The following is an 18,076-nucleotide window of genomic DNA, read 5'->3' on the forward strand; positions in this document are numbered from 1 at the left end:
ATATGTATTGCAGACCTAAAAACAGGTTATGGTAATCGAAATATTGCAATATCGCATCTGCGTGTATCTGAACCTTCACATCGCAAGTCTTAAAGGAATGTCACACTAAAACTGCGATTGCGATAAACCCTCGAACCGTCAACTGGGATAGCATTACGGACCCGCTGCACCATTATAGCATGATTTAATAAAATATCGCATCCACAGTAATCACAAGTTTCAAAGGGATGTCAAACCGCTAATTGCGATAGAGGTGTGGACCCGACAGACTTATTAAAAATGGTTTATTAAATATCGCATCCACTATAGGGTGATATGTGAATATGAGTGATATTGGATTTTGTGATTGTGGGATTCTCATGAAGTTGCGATTGCGAGATTAGAGCCATGACGTGTGGGGACCTCTATTAATGTGGGTTTCATGAAAATTGTGATTGCGGGATTAAATGAATAACTTCAATTTTCATGAATGTTGTGATTGCGATTAATGTGGGACCTCCATGTGGGTATAGCCTTGGATGAATATTTAAAAAAAGGGCCTCTCCAATAAAATCTTTTAATGTGCAAACTCATAAGTCGACCTCTCCTCCCAATGAACGTGTCTTTTGGTTATCGACAAAACTCATATATATACAAGTTGAAATGCTTCACTTCATGCAACGGATCTCGGGCATCTATCACAGAGAAGGATGACAATTCAAAACATGCGAATTAGCATAAGAAAGGAAGCCAAAGGTCAAGTGAACAAAAGTGGAAGCCAAAGGTCGAGCGAGCGAAGAAGGAAGCCAAAAGGTCCAGCGGAAGAAGAAGGAAGTCGAAGGTCAAACATTATGCTCATTGGGTTATTTATTGAAAAGCTCGGACCTGTGTTTGACAGTGATTCAGATAATAGTTCAAAAGGATGCTCTGCGGATCTAGGAAGATTATTTGAGTATGAACAGGGTTGTTTTTAATTTAACACACAATATGAAACTGCGACAGTCACTCCTTTGAAGAAGTCACTCCCGAAGCAGTTAGTCCTGAAGCCTCACTCCCGAAGCAGTTACTGTGACAGTTAGGACAGAGGGCTGAAACAAAGAGTTGTCTTTGTGCAGAGCTTAGTGCAGTTCATTGTAGACACATTCAAGTTGTGTGGAGACTATTGAAGACCATGATGTATTAGTCATCATGATGTGACTTGGAGATTTTGCTTGGGTATAATGAAGAGAAATGGTGATACCTTCTATGAGACAAGGTTGTCATTAATGATGTAGCATGGAGACTACAGTGAAATTGTAGATTGACACAATTCAGAGAAGAAGATTTTGGGAGCAAAGAATTACTACCAAACATATCTAGACAATATATAACAGAGGGTTGGAGCCCTTGCGGTTGATGCCTTAGAATTGAAAGGATTGGTGTCCTTGGAGTTGGTGCTCCTAAATCCAAGGTTGGTGTCTTGACAAGATACAGTCGGAGCCCTTGGGGTTGGTGCCTCAAAATTGGAAGGATTGGTGTCCTTGGAGTTGGTGCTCCTAAATCCAATGTTAGTGCCTTGACATGATAGGGTCAGAGCCCTTGGGGTTGGTGCCTTAGAGGTTGGAGCCTCACAACAGACCAAGTTGGTGCTTGGAAACAAGTTGGAGCCTTATACTTGATTTATTGCAAAGATTATATTAATAAAAGCATTTATTCCTATTGTTCATTTTGTGTTTTAAATATAAATGATTTAACTGGTAAAAATAACAATTGAAAAGGAATACGGATTCAACCTCCCCCATCAGTATTTCCAACATCTCAAAGCCTTCTGGCTATTCAATGTATACTTTCTCTTCTATTACCCCATTCAAGAATGTCGTCTTAACATCCATTTGATGAATCTCCTACCCCATCTGTGCTGCAAGAGATATCACGGTTCTAATAGATATATACGTGGCTACTAGGGCGAAGGTCTCTTCGTAGTCTATTCCTTCCTTTTGAGCATATCCCTTAGCCACAAACCTGGCTTTGTATTTCTCCACACCGTCGTCTGCAACATATTTGATCTTGTAGATCCATCTCGAACCTACCACTGATCGTTTCTGAGGCCTAGGCACCACTTCCTAGACATCATTCACCATTATGGAGCTATATTCCTCTACCAGCTCATCCACCCATACTTGATGCTGAACAACCTCCTGAAAACTGGAGGGTTCCCCAACTTGAGCTACTAAGGCCCAGTATCTGTTTCACTCTCTTCGCTCCCTTTCACTGTTCTTGGGTGCACTGATGAATTCTTCTGCATCCTGTAGAATCTGTCGGAGTTCCCGACTCGTTCTTCCTCTTGTAGTAGGTGCATCTGTCAACTCTTCCTCTTCCTGTGATTCCTCCTGTTTTGAAGGAGAATTTCTAGTACTAGCTTCCGCTGGTTGAAGTGGTTTGACCAACGACTCATCTTTTGACTGCTCCTTAGATGGTATTTCTCGAGATTTTCTGAAAGCTCTATCATCCATGAACTTTACATCTCGCTGAACTACTATCTTCCTGCTCCCCGGAAGATAAACTCTATATGCCTTAGCATTCTCGCTATATCCCACAAGATACCCTTTCTCTGCAGTTTGATCTAACTTGTTCCTCTTCTCCTCGGGTATATGACAATATGCTAAACTCCCAAATATCCTAAAATGACTAACTTCAGGTGTCTTCTCGATCAAAACCTGCTCTGGAGTAATCTTACCCAATGCGCTATGAAGAGTTCTATTGTGGACGTAGACTGCCATGCTGCATGCTTCTGCCCACAAGAATTTTGGCATATCCTGATCATACATCATTGCCCTAGCTGCTTCCAAAATAGTGTTGTTCTTCCTTTCTACTATTCCATTTTGTTCTGGATTGTAGGGAGTTGTCCACTCTCTTCTAATGCCCTCCCTATCGCAAAAATCGGTGAAGTCCTTGTCAACATACTCTCCACCATTGTTTAAGCGCAACACTTTTATATTCTTTCCTGTCAGATTCTCCAATAGAGCCTTGAGTTCTTTGAATCGATCGAAAATCTCATCTTTGGTTTTCAAAGTAGATCCAAGTCTTCCTGGAATGGTCATCGATGAAGGTGATGAAGTATTCAACACCACTAAGAGCTTTTGTGGACATTGTTCTGCAGATGTTTGAGTGTATCAATCCTAGTACACTCTTGGCCCTATTGTTACTTCTTGGAAATGTTGCTTTGGCATACTTGCCCAGAGCACACCCTGTGCATACATTATTGTTGAAGTTTCTAAGTCTACCAATTAGAAACCCTCCATGCACTTTATCTGATTTATTCCTACCTACTTGTTTTATTATTTAACAAGTTATTTACAATGTAAATACTGAAAATAAACACTAGTGCATGCTTAACATATTACAGATCAACAACTGAAGGAAACATAAATAATCACACCAAATGACACCGTTATTTTTGGACCAATGTCCCTGGAAAAACCGGTGCAGCTATCTGAGAGTTTTCTTACTAAGCAATATCAGAGTACAATCTAGGTGCCAAACCCGGCTTACCCAACAGAGAATTTCCTTGGCAGTAATACCTCTCAGTTTGAGACAATTATCCCCGCTGAAACCCCGGAAACACATTACGGCAGCTCCTCAGCTCCAATCTGCCCCAGAAACCCCAACGTCTGCCTTTCTGGACTGCGTCAGCCTCTCTCTACCTAGCACTGGCCCTGCGTTAGCCTTAGGAGGCCCTGTGTCAGCTTTTTGGCCCTCTGCATCAACAACGTTGGCCTCTTTGAAGCTCTGCACAGCGCCTGGCTGCCTCTCCGTGACCCTGCGTGAGCTCTGGCTGCTACTGCGTCACTCTCCCAGGCTATTGCACTACTCTCTCGGCACTATCTCTGGCTTTCTGTCTCTCTGTACTCAATGCCCCTTAGCTGCAACTCTGATCACTGATTCTATCTCTCTTAGCAAACCCCGCTCTAGAGAATAGAATGACTGATCACTCTGGTGTGCTCTCCAAGTGACCCTCTTATACTTTTCTCGTTGACATATCAACGATCGAGATTAAGTTCATAATCAACAGCTAAGATTACATATGGCTTGATCCATGTCTTTTGGACCATTCTAACACAGTTTCATATTAATTCACATTAATATTTTAATTTCCCTAAGTTTAGACTTAGGGACTCCATTAAAAGTATTAATTATTTTAATATCTTCTGAACTATTTAGAATCTTCCCAAACCCTTTTTAGGTATTGGAGATCTCATATGCCCCAACCTTTCCACCAAATTTCGTGGCTAGAGCACATTTGATGCTACCCCCAATCAACAATCACCTCGTTCAGTACTAAGATCTGGAACTCCTGTTACAGTTTTTTTGAGAATTCTCAGAGCCCCATGGTGCAAATGTCCCATCCTTCTATGCCATAGTTCATTCAAATCCTTGTCTGCATTACTACCTATCGGTGCCATTGGTGATTCTATTTGCAACCTGTACAGCCTGTTACTTCTGATTCCGATCTGGACCTTCTTTTTCCAGCTCGGGTGTTTGACGTATACTTTCTCCTTAATGAAGAAAACGTCATAGCCCTTGCTTTGAAGTTGAGATACAGAAAGTAAGTTCATCTCCAGTCCTAGCACATGCAACACATTGGTAGCTCAAAACCGTTTTCCAGTTTCTGTTTGAAAAGCTATAGTACCTTTCCCTATTGGAGTACACTTTGTGTTATTCCCCATGGTGATTTGAAAATTCATTCATTCTTCTTGATAATTTGAAAAACATTATCGGATTCCTGTCATATGCCAGGAAGCTCCACTATCTATATACCAAACCCCTGAGGAGGCAGAGTTTGCTACGCAAGCTACTTCTTCTTCCAATCTGGAAGCCAACATAGAATAATCGTAATTTTTGTCTCTTGTGCATTCTTTTGATAATTTGCACGAGTCCCCTTGAGTGGATGCCTTTGCGTCATGCTCTTGACCCATAATATATTTTCCCTTTCTGTCACCAAATCTTTGCTCTCATACCATGTGAAAATTTCTAAACAGAAATTCTATTATTGCAGTAACTGATTTATTTAACATACTTATTATTTCCAATAAGTTATTTATGAAATCCCTTCTGTAAATATTAAAATAAATTCTATAGCAGATATCACACCATCATACAAAAATAAATATATGCACCAGAATCAATCACATCAACACAATTATTTTTGGACAATTGTCCTCGGAAAAACCCAATGCGGGAAAAGCAGTGCAATAGAGGAGGGTTTTATTAATCTTCAACAACAATCACTTTTACAGAAAAACTTACATAGACACTAGGAGAAAACACTTGAGACTTTTCTTTGAGACTTTCTGACAGCCTGGAGAGCTTCCTTTCACTACTGTGTCAGCCCTGCGTCATTCTGCGTGGCTCTAGTCCCTCTCTGCATCATCCCTGCATCTCTCTGATCTGTGTCTCCCTTTGCGCTGTCTCTCGGAGTCCCTGTGTCACTTCTTTTGAGCTCCCCTGACTGCTGCTAATCCCCCCTTCTTCCTCCACCCTGCCATTCTCCCTCTGAAAATCGATCTCCTTCTATTTGAGAATCGGTTTTCGTTGAGATATTGAGTATCTACTGGTCTTTCTCCAACTGACCATCAAGCCTCCTCTTATACTTTAGTCGTTGATTAAGTCCCTAATCAATGACTAAGATTAGATTTGGTTTGATTCTCATCATTTAGAACGTTCTCACCCAGTCTTATATTTTTTTTTTCTCTGTAAAAACTAGCTAAGCATTATATTATATGTACAAGAAAAATTACAAACTGCATGACATGCCTTCCAGGGCCTGAAGAGTCACCCTGGGAATCCTGACTGTAGACCTTACAGCTCCCTCGCAGGGGCAGCTTCGCCAAAACCAAACAGAATTATCCATGAGAATAAAAGCTCCCACACAGGGGCAGCACCGAACCATATTCTCAAAACAGTAGCCAAATTTATCAAATTCCCTGAAGACCAGACACATTACTGCCCACGCAGGGGCTAACCGCTAAGATAGACCGACCCCTATACCAGACAGATGTAAACATGACTGAGTCACTGGTGTCAGTTATCAAATTCGACTTCCCAGAGTTAAGGCTTGACCATAGACTTGACCATAGACTCAACAGAATTAAACATGACAGAGATAGAAGAAGCAAATGCCAGTAAACATGACCCAATAACAAAATCAAGACATTACCCGCCGCTGCGTTAAGCTTGGAGACGAGCTGAAGATGGAAGGAGGGCCGCGAGGTGTGCATCCGCCTCTTCACAGAGGCTCGTGTCTTCAACCACATAAGCCCACCCATCGCCTTCTGCGCGTCCTTCCCACATTTTCCGCCATTTTTCCTCGTCCACACCTGGGGGGGGTGGCCCCACTGGAGGAAAGCGGTCGTGCAAGCTTGTTTCCCCCAAGCTTCCAGCTTCAGACGCTGGAGGCACCACAGCGGTTTCCTTTCCGGTAGTCGATTGTTCTCCGAGGTCAATTTCCTTGCCCGGGCCTTCCAATTGCTTCTCCTGCGGGTCCTGGGGGTTTTCATCCTCACCGCCTTCCGGAATTTTGGTAAACAGGATTGAGATGTGGGCATTAACGCCTGCGTTGTCCTCAGTGCTTGGCAGGGTGAATACCACAGAGCCAAAGGAAGGGAGCTCCGGTTTCCCTTCACTGGAACTCCCGACCTCCACAAATTGTCTGATGGGTAGCGGGGTTGCTCGAGCTCTCCTGTGACAATAGCAGCAGCAGCAGTGGTGATGCTCATCTGCTGCAGGGGTTCTTGAGGAGGACCCTCTCGATGGACCCCTTCTGCATGGCTGTCGTTCTCGAAATTTAACCATGGTAAGTCTAATGCTTCCTCGGTATGCTCGGGGGTGAGCTTGAAATTGGTAGCAGAAGCAATTTCCTTCCAATTCGCTCTCAGTTGCCCAGCTTTCACCTTGGCTTCCTTCCCTTGAAAACCGACAATTCCATTTCCAGAATTGTCGCGGCAAATTCGCAAATTGCCGTCTCCTTCCAACCCAGCAACCCGAATGGCGGCAAAGAATAATTTCCAGGCCACCAGGTAATGAAAACGTCCTCGACCGAAGCTCGCTGTGCTTCCGCATCCACCAACTCTCCTCAGACCAGAATACCCTGCTCGACCCATCAAGCCTGTAATATTCTTCTCCATTCCCTCGTTGCAGGCGCTCATTAACTCCGCCTTGCTCCTCCATCTACCTCTCCTCTCCGGCATTGAATGCATTAACAATTTGGGGGGCTCAATTGCCATAAGACGGCCTTCTTCGGGGAGCCGTGGGATTTACACGAGGCAGCCCATGCGTAGCATGTGGCATGCTCGTCCTTCTTGATTCGACACCCGCATCTGGGGTACCCAGTCTTATATTAATACCCATTAATATTTTAATTTTCCGAAGTTTAGACTTAGGAGCTCCATTAAAAATATTAATTATTTTAATATCTCTCCAATTGGATGGAATTTCCCAAAATGATTTTTGGGTTTTGGAGATTTTATGTGCGTTAGGCTCTCCACCAATTTTCATGGCTAGAGCACATCTGATGCTACCACAAATCAACACTTGTTTCATTTTAAGATGGGAATACTGGTAGATGTCATAGTGAAGTGTTGAGTTCTAATTTTGAATTCTATTTTCTCATTTGTTTTTTATCTTTTTGTACATGCTTATTGCTTTTATGACTTGGCTTTATTCTATTTGTCCTTTACTTTTTAAGAACATTAGCCTGAGTTTGTTTATAGATCTGACATTATCTTTTTGTTTTTCATGATTATTGATGTCTTATCAGATAATCCACTAGTATCTTTTGAAAGTAAGGAAAGTGAGAGAGCTCTGGGTCTGGGGATTGCAAGATACAAGGCTGTTACCCGCATTGTTTGTTTATGTCTCTCTGAAATGGGTGATGAAAGTCTTGTGTTGCATCTTGTGCAGCCTACAATCTTTCAAGAACTTGTAAGTCTAATGCAAATATTATTTTCTTTCTATTCCTAGCTACATGGATATAAAAAATCCTTTAGTTAAAAGGACTTATTGTGCTTCTATCCCAGATATTGGTAGTTATGGCAATCATACCTAGATTGTGTAAGTTTTATTATTTTTCATTATTCAGGATCTCTCTCTTTATAAACTTGTGGAAAATGTTCAGATGATGTCAACAAAGTTGGTGTCTCAAGAATCTCTAGTTTTTTAATTCCTCTTGAGTATAGTATTCACGAATGACTTAAGTTTTGTGGTTGTTCGTTATATATTAATAAGATTATCATAGTATATCTCAATACGATTGATAACAAATGTCTTGCTGATGCTTTGTAACTACTTCGTTGAAATTGCAGGTCCATAATCCACCTCTTGACATCACTTGTGCCTTGCTTAGGGTGGTGGTAGTGCTTAGCACAAAAATGGTGCAACTACCTGTACAGTTTGTTGATGTTTTGCCCCGGTATATTTATGAGTATATGATAAATATCAGTCATGTAAGTTTTCCAGCAGAACTCATATAAGGCATATCTCTGATTTTCCACTTATTGTATGGTTCATTTCTGTTGTTATTGGTATGAAAACTGTTTTCTTGATAGGCATTAACCCAGGGATGTTCTTAATGGCTTCCATCTTTCTGTTGATTGGATGAAGGATCACTATCTCTACTTGGAACCAAAGGATTTCTTCTTTTTATCTTTGCTCATGTGCAGACAGTTAAAAAATCGGTTGATCTTTTTCCTCAACATTTAAAATATGGACTTCTAGGTAATGCCACAATTTGAGTAATGTTTTGGGATTAATCATATCATAAGATAAGATAATTTCAGCAATGACTGACAAATGACCACAAATGTAGGTCAGTGGGACTGAAGAGTACAACCAGTATGAACATAATGCGGAAATGCTAGCGCAACTCCTAGAAAAGGCCAAAAATAATACAAATAGAGAAACATACATATATGTATAAAACTGTGATGAAGGTAGGATGATATAAAAAATAGTAAGTTTCTCCAAGACTCGAAAGGTGGACAATGAAAGAAAAGAACTTGTTAAGAGAGATAGAGAGAGTGTAAAGACTGTAAACAGATGTAAAAACAACAGTAAGGAATTTATATAATGAACCTGTAAACAATTTCCCGAGATCTTACAAAATCAATTAACCGAACTGCTGAGGTACCTACCTACGCCGCTGCGGTTGAATATGCTGTGCCCCTGCGGTTGAAGATGCCTCCGGCTTCGCTGCAACAGTTTCCAAAAGACCTAATCCACCCAGCCAAATTGAGCAGGGCCTGGCTGCTCAATCCAGTAAGCTTCTTAACAAAAGCCGACTGTTCCCCCGTGGTCAGAACCTCAAAACACTCAACCTCTTCCTGTGGATGATTTCCTTCTCCTTTAGAATTCTTCCCTCTGGTTTTTTTTTGTCCCCCTTCAGAAATCCATGTCCCGTGGTTTTATTTTGTTGTTTCGCGGTGGTCGCTCTTCCATCTGCAACCCACTGCTGAACCTGTTGATGACACGCCCTTTCTTACGTATTCCTCCCTTATCTCTTTTAAGGTCGAGGATGTACATGATTTATGTTTTTGAATTCATACTATATTTTTATTAAAATATTCCTTTAATATAACACTATATCGTATATATATCACATTATAATTTAATATATCACATTACATTATAAACATTATGTTTTAATATATAACATTGTTTTATTATATATTTTCTTTAATATAACATCATAACTTTATACTTAGATCCCTTTTTAATTAATTACTTATATATATTTTAAAATTTATTTTATTAATTTATTAATATAATTTTTATCAATAATCTAGAATATATAATATATATAGTCCTCTTTTAAGATCTACCCATACATTAAGCAATATTGATGAATGAATAGAACTTCTATTCAAAGAAGTGTCATGATATTTAGCATTTATAATCAATTTAGTATAAAATACTAGTGCGGTGTATGCGACACATGCATATGTAGCTATCATATGCATGTACCGTATACCTGCTATTATTCTCGTGTTCTTTATATTTATAGATGGGTCGTTACATACACTCCCCCTTTAGAAAATTTCGTCCCGAAGTTAGAGTTTTTATCTTATCTGATTACTTGTAATAGAAATTAGTATATTCTTCTTATAAGGAGACTATAAAATTGGTGTTTTGAAATATTTTTAGGTTTATGAATTTATTGGTTATGCCTTGCCCTATCCAAGTTCCCAAGCTATTCTAAAATCATCATATCCTTCCTAATCTCTTCCGCTCCCATCCTATCCGTCCTCTACTGGAGTATGCCATGGCGTTAGTTTTACTGACCTAACCATTCATAAACTCTAAGGGTGATAGCGTCAGTTATATTGACCTAATTCCAAGTAGGCATCTGATAGTCATCATCACATGTCTAGGGGAGCGTGATTTGCATAGTCCTCCCATGACTCTAGGGTTCAGAGGAAAACCAGTGGGCAACACCTCCACCCCTCCCAGTAGAATTAGGGTTAATACCCTATCATAGAATATCTTCGAGCCTTAATTATTCTGAGGTTCTGTCATCACGTGGTCATTTTGGTAACTATTTATTATCTGCAATCATACACTTATCCATGCATTTATAAAATGTGCATTAGCATATTCAAAATAACTTATGTATAATTCACATATGTCAACTACAGTATAGCATATTTTGCCATATTCTATTCAGGTCATTGACTTTCATTTACAATGTAATTATTCCTTGATTTCTATTCAATTGATCATATTGACATGTATAAATAAAACAGATTTATAATATCTTAATTCCTATCAGAAGTAAAATCATTTAATTGTCTTAAAATTTACTTTGACAACTATAATTTAGTAAGATCAATAACATATTTCGTTTTGGTATCCATGTACCAACAGAATTTAAACATAGATTACGTCAAAAAATTTCACGTTTATATATAATCATTCAAAATGGTTCTGAGTCTATGATTCGCAGTGAAGTAAATATATACTAAACATAGTTTAAAGTTCTTCAAAATTGACACAGATTTGGGTATCTTTGACATATGTCTTCTGTATCTTTCCAAGTAGCTGATCCAGGACTATACTTGTCCCATTAGACCTTAACTTGGTCTACCAGGCGATTCCTGAGCTGTCAAACCCTACGTTCTAGTATACGTAATGGTTCCACTGATACGATTCCCTCGTTCGATACCTGCAATTCCTTCCATTGAAGGTTATGAGATTGATCAACTATATAATGTCTTAATATAGATACGTGAAATACATTTTATGCAGGTTAGGTGGCAGGGCAAGACAATAGGCGGCAGGTCCAACTCTTTCTAGGACTTTAAATGGTCCAATAAATCGGGGTGACAACTTTGTCCCTTTTCCAAATCGAATAGTACTTTTATTTGGTTTGATGCGGATGAAAACCTAATCCTATACTTCATACTTCTTATCAGTTCTGTGAGCATCAACGTAACTCTTTTGTCTATCCTGTGATTCCTTTAATCGTTGTTTAATTTGTCTTACTTGCTCTTCCATTTCTTGAATAGGCGACAGGTCCAACTCTTTCCAGGACTTTAAATGGTCCAATAAATCGGGGTGACAACTTCGTCCCTTTTCCAAATCGAATATTACTTTTATTTGGTTTGATGCGGATGAAAACCTAATCCCCTACTTCATACTTCTTATCAGTTCTGTTAGCATCAACATAACTCTTTTGTCTATCTTGTGCTTCCTTTAATCGTTGTCTAATTTGTCTTACCTGTTCTTCCATTTCTTGGATTAATTTTGGTCCTATCATCACTCGATCTTCTAACCTGTCCCAACTTAACGGTGTTCTGCAAGATCTGCCGTATAATGCTTCAAATGGAGGCATTCCAATCGAACTGTGGTGATTGTTATTGTATGCGAATTTGACTAAGGGTAAGTACTTTTCCTAGTGTGATTGCTGATCCATAACATACATTCTCAACATGTCTTCAAGTACTTGATTTACCCTTTCTGTTTGCCCATTAGTCTCGGAATGGTAAGCAGTGCTTAAATTTAGTTGAGTTCCTAAGGCTGACTGCATGCAAGTCCAGAATTTTGAAGTGAATCGTGAATATTTATCAGATATAATCTTCTTAGGTACTCCATGAAATCTGATAATTTCATTTATGAATACTCGAGCTACATTAACAACATCGTAAGTATCTCTTACGGGGATGAAATGGGTGCTTTTTGTTAATTTATCCACTACTACCAGAATGGCATTGTGTCTTTGAGAAGTAAGAGGTAGTCTAGTGATGAAATCCATAGAAATGATCTCCCATTTAGACATAGGAATGTCGTGAGGTTGTAAGAGACCCGCTGGGTGACAATGATCTGCTTTTACTTGTTGACATTCCAAACATTTTGCAACAAATTGAACGATATCACGTTTCATGCTCGACCAGAAGAAGAGTTTCTTGGTATCCGCATACATTTTCCCTACTCCAGGATGTGCACAATATACTGCTCTGTGGGCTTCCTTAAGGATAGTGGCTCGAAGATCCGTATTATTAGGAATATACATCCTTCCATGAAATCGTAAGATTCCATCATTTTCTAGTTCATATCCTTCAAACTAGATTCTTTTGGCTTTTTACCCTCAAGACTAGATTTCACCTTTAAATACCAGCTATCTTTTATGAGATGTTCCAGTATTCGTTGTCTTAAGTCTACTTTGATAGGTATGAGAGAAAATATCCGAGGTCTTTTGCTTAAAGCATCTGCTACTACATTTTATTTTCCCTTAATGTATGATATTCCAAAGTCATATTCACTTAGGAATTCACTTCATCGTCTTTGTCTGGGATTTAAGTCTCTTTGAGTGAACAAATATTGTAGACTTTGATGGTCGCTTTTAAGTACAAAACTTCGTCCCACTAGATAGTGTCTCCAAATATTTAAAGCTAGCACTACAACGGCCAATTCTAAATCGTGAGTAGCATAGAGTTCTTCATGAGTTTTTAACTTTCTGGAAGCATATGCTACCACTCCTCTGTCCTGCATCAATACTGCACCCAGCCTTTGTTTGGACGCATCAGTACATACCGTAAAATCCTTGTCCGTATTAGGAATTTTTAGGATTGGTGCAATGGTGAGTAGTCTTTTGAGTTCAGAGAATGCTTTATTACATTCCTCAGTCCATTCATACTTAACACCTTTACGCTGAAGAGTTGTAATCGGCTTTGCCATTTTGGAGAATCCCTCCACAAATCTTCGGTAGTAACCGGCTAAACCCATAAAGCTTCGTATTTCATGTGTGTTTTTCGGTATTGGCCATTCCATAATTGCTTTTACCTTCTTAGGGTCTATTGAAGTCCCTTCACCTGATATGATATGACCTAAGTAATGAATCTTTTCCTGAAAGAATGAACACTTGGATAATTTTCCATACAACTGATGTTTTCTAAGGCAGGACAATAATATCCGTAAATGATCTTCATGCTCTTTCTTATTCTTGGAATAGATGACCTAAGTAATGAATCTTTTCCTGAAAGAATGAACACTTGGATAATTTTCCATACAACTGATGTTTTCTAAGGCAGGACAATAGTATCCGTAAATGATCTTCATGCTTTTTCTTATTCTTGGAATAGATGAGAATATCATCTAAAAAGACTTGTACAAATTGGTCAAGATATTCGCGGAAAACGCTGTTCATAAGGTTCATGAATATTGCTAGTGCATTTGTTAACCCAAATGGTACCACAGTAATTCGTAATGTCCAAAATTTGTCCGGAATGCAGTCTTACAAATATCGTTTTCAGAAATCCTTAGCTGATGGTGGCCTGATTGAAGGTCAATTTTTGAAAAGACAGCAGCTCCTTTCATTTGATCGAAAAGATCATCGATTCGAGGCATAGGATATTGATTCTTTACTGTAGCTCGATTCAAGTCTCGAAAATCTATGCATAATCTTAAAGATCTATCTTTTTTCTTCACAAAAATTATAGGAGCACCCCAAGGTGATACACTGGGTCGAATATGTCCTATATCCAATAGTTCCTTCAATTGAATTTGCAATTCTTGAGGTTCTGGAGTTGTCATTTTCTAAGGTGTTTTAGAGATCGGTTGGGTACCAGGTTTTAATTCAATAGTGAGATTCAGCTCTCTTACAAGGGGTAATCCTGGTAGTTCTTTTAGAAATACATTCGGAAATTCGGCTAACACCAGATATTGTTCTAAGGATGGTCTTTTTTCTTTGCTTACTTCTTGAATTACATATGCCGGACAACCTTTCCTTAAACAACGCTTCATTTTCATTGCTGATATGTAGCGTAAAGATACTTTTCTCTTGATTCCTTGAATTTGGATTACTTCTCCTTCATCATTTATACCTAGAATTATTTTCCTATAACAGTCTACCCAAGCTTGATGAGCTTTTAGCCAATCCATACCTATGATAAGATCATAAGTTCCTAAGGCTGTGACATAAACTTTCAGTTTAGTCGTATAGACCCCTAGGTCAATTTTGCATTGATCCACACTTAAGCCCACAGATTGGAGTTCTTCTGAGGCCATTTCCACCGGTTTGAAATCATTTTGTTTGCGAGATGTCAACCCACATTTGTTTAATGCATATGACGAAATGAAACTATATGTGGCACCAGTATCAAATAAGATTTCGAGTTTTATACCATTAATAATACTTGAAGATTCCACTACAGTGAATTGATGTGCTTCTTGGTCGTTGCTGACTGCTGCATGAATTCTATGATTACCTTGATTATTTGATATTGGTTCCTTTTCAGTCCTCTGCAATATATTTGACGAAGCTTCTGGACAATCACGTTGAAAATGTGGTCCTCCACATCCCCAACAATTAAGCTGCGTTGATCCTCTGAATTTCTAGCGTCCTCTCATGTTATTTTCTCTCGAATTTCTTCCTCTACTAGAATTTCCACGAGATGCCCATAGATTGGTGTTTGATGATTTAGCGGCTATAGTGTTTATTGCCATGGGAGCTCTTGTTCCCACATTTCTTGGAGTAAATCTATTATTGTAAGGTGGCCTCGAGCTACCTCCTCTGAAGAAATTTCGGGGAGTCTTTCCTGGAAATCTTGATTGTAAAGGTTCTGCTGGCCCTACATCTTTTTTGATTCCAAGGTGCTCTTTTGCATAACGACCACATTCTACCACCTCAGCTACTGATGATGGTTTCCACATGCTCACCAAGGCTCTGATGTGAGGATTCAACCCAAATATGAAGCGTTCAGCTTGACGTTCATCAGAATCTAAGTAGTGAATGTATTTTACAAGCTCCATAAACCTTATCTTGTACTCTTCCACTGTTTTATTACCCTGTACTAAGGTATGGAAGGCTCTGGCTTGCTGTTGTTGAAAGTATGGAGGTAAATACTTTGCGCGGAATCTTTCCTCAAATAGTTCCCAAGGAACATTATCCGATGTAAGGTGCAGTTGCTTTTCCAGATTTCCCCACCAAATCAAGGCACTTTCCTTTAATTGAAATACAACAATTTTTGTTTTTGCCGAAGAAGAATATTCTCTTAATCTAAAGCATCTGTTCATTCCTTCTAACCATGCCTCAGCGCGTTCACCTGCTCGACCTCCTGAAAATTCTGGGAGTTTAATTTTCTGAAGCTCCCTAGAAATATCTTCTTTTGATCTTTTGTGCTCAAAATTCTTTGGTTCCGTTGAACTAGTAGCTAAGGGTTGAAGTTCTTCTTTGGTCTTAGCCTTAGTTGATTCTTTTAATGTCTCCAATAAGGCTTCCAATGAGTTCATTATCACGGTCAACTCTGGTGCCAGAGCGATTGGTGTTGATAATGGTCTTGGTGGAGACGATGGTGATAGTGGTGGCGATGGGGATGATGATGGCGATGGTGGTGGCATTAATGACGGTGATGCTGCCCAATCACGTCGTCGTCGCTCATATGTCTTTATCATTGTAATGTTTCCTGTGTACATAATAAAATTCTATAAAAATTTGAGGTAGATATTTGAATTTAACATATAGTTTTCTTTTCGCAATTTCACATTCATAAACGGGTATAGTTTTTTTGTTATTTTTATCTGCTAGGCAGATCTTACTGGTACCGAGGTCAAGGAGGGTGGTCTCGCGATCTCCTTGTCCTAATGCAAGGTATTATTTCCTAATATGAAATAATGCAGAAGTGTATAGTTATTAATGCCTAGGGTAGATCATCCAAAATTAATTACTAAGTAACATTCACAAAATTAAATATTTAAATATTAAATATCTCGTTATAATGAACATCGTCAACACACTCATCACGCCTCAAACTATTACCTCTACAGAAGGACACACATAGTTACAATGTTGAATATGTTACTTAGATGTATACTATCAGAATATCAATTATAACTATAACATATTCATTACAATTTTATAAAAGATTTTTTTTTTTGGATTTTTTGAGTAGTGTTGTCCTTGCTTTTCTCGTTAAGAAGAGGATGCCATTTTCAACCAAGTAAGCTAAATAATTAATTAAGTTTGTTCACTTAGCAAATTAATGATATAAGTGACATTTTATTGATAATGGTGTGTTGGTTTTGACCCAATTCTCCATAAGAGAAATGTTACTTATGAATTTCCCTTTCTTGATTTCACTCTTGAAGTATTGGAGAGGATTCCGATAAGATTAGATTTATGAGGGTAAATGTAATAACCGTGGTATTATATAAAAATTTAGTAAAAATATAATAATTTATTATTCAAATATTAAATAAAAATATCATAACTTATTAAATAGAAGATAAATCAAAATTATATCTATTATTATATCTGCGGCAGCCCTGATATTAAGCATTCGATTTTTTCTTTCACTGAATAATTTTAAAAGATCAAGCCACCATCCACTCTGTACTATGCAGTTCGTATTCCATGCGTGATGCGCGATTCCCGCTGAAGATTATTAAATCCCAGCCATTTACGTTATACGATTAGTGGTGCCTAAAACATAATCTAGGTTATATTTTTATTAATCAATTAACAGCTCGTATATTACTAATCTAAATATGAATAAGCTATATGACGTATCTCCCACAAACTTGATGATGAACATCGTGTACGCTCAGGTATCAACGGAACCAAGTTACTAAGGGAGGGCTCCTTGTTGCACTGTTTTCAGTATTGGGTCCCGGATGTATTTCTGAAAATATCAATATATATATATATATATATATATATGTATGTATATATATATATATATTGACATTCATATCGATTATTATTGATTGTTAATAATTTAATTCAAGTATAATTTGCTTATAATTAATATAATTAAGCTTTTTCAGGATTCCATGATAATTAAATTTGGTATGCGCGTCCCTAAAATAACACGTCGGCATATTTTATGGAGGTGTTGGCATCTGGTTATTTTATGATATTCCCCGTGGCTCATCACTTAGCTGGTTAACTTGATACTTGACACGGTACGCAGATACGTAGGACAACATATATGACGTCCACAAGTGTATGCCATGCAAAAATCATTACTCTCCACAGGATAAGTAACCAGGTAATGACCCTAAACTTATGGACAGGGGTGTTCGGGATTTTCCCCAACGCTATGATCAGCCTTCTTAATGGCACGACAAATTAAACTGAGCAATATAATATATAGTAAATTCCATTCATAGACCCACACTACTATAGTTCCATACAAACAATCCCATATAGTTCGTAATTCAACCATACAGATATAACAACGAAATCTTTTGTTGTCCTAACCAGATTTCACCACCTACGTAAATTATGTCAGACACTTGGACATATAATAGATTACGCGTTGTGTTGGAACCAAAGGTGTTATATGCTACGAGATTTTATATCACTCTCTGTATACTATACGCGAGGTTCTGCTACAGGAGACTCGTTCACGGGGTCATACGATGGTTAACTTGACGTCCACAGTACCAACACGATGGTTCAAGAATAGAAGCGAGCTTCAAGAATGGCTCTAGCCGTAAAGGTGCCTTCGTCCTTGTTAAATGAAATGTTCTTCCTGTCTGCTAATTGTAGATAGAGACCGACAAATTTGAAGGCCACTGGAAATAGGCATATGCCCAAACAGCACCTTCAAGTCTCCACTCACAATTC

At 38.6% G+C, this 18,076-nt stretch overlaps 1 protein-coding gene across 3 annotated transcripts in view; it reads left to right on the forward strand.

Moving 5' to 3' along the window:
- LOC149211001 (uncharacterized) overlaps positions 1-18,076 on the forward strand; it is a 543,418-nt gene that overhangs the window by 437,275 nt on the left and 88,067 nt on the right. For all 3 annotated transcript variants that reach the window (XM_089396847.1, XM_089396848.1, XM_089396849.1), the window contains 2 exons: positions 7,775-7,938; positions 8,319-8,459. In XM_089396847.1, coding sequence (XP_089252973.1) covers positions 7,775-7,938; positions 8,319-8,459 — 305 coding nt within the window. The remainder of the gene's footprint in view (positions 1-7,774; positions 7,939-8,318; positions 8,460-18,076) is intronic.

Source organism: Pinus tabuliformis, chromosome 1_2 (genome assembly GCF_031772625.1).
Source record: "Pinus tabuliformis cultivar Carrire ecotype Pingquan chromosome 1_2, CPIR1, whole genome shotgun sequence".
Taxonomy (NCBI): Eukaryota; Viridiplantae; Streptophyta; class Pinopsida; order Pinales; family Pinaceae; genus Pinus; species Pinus tabuliformis.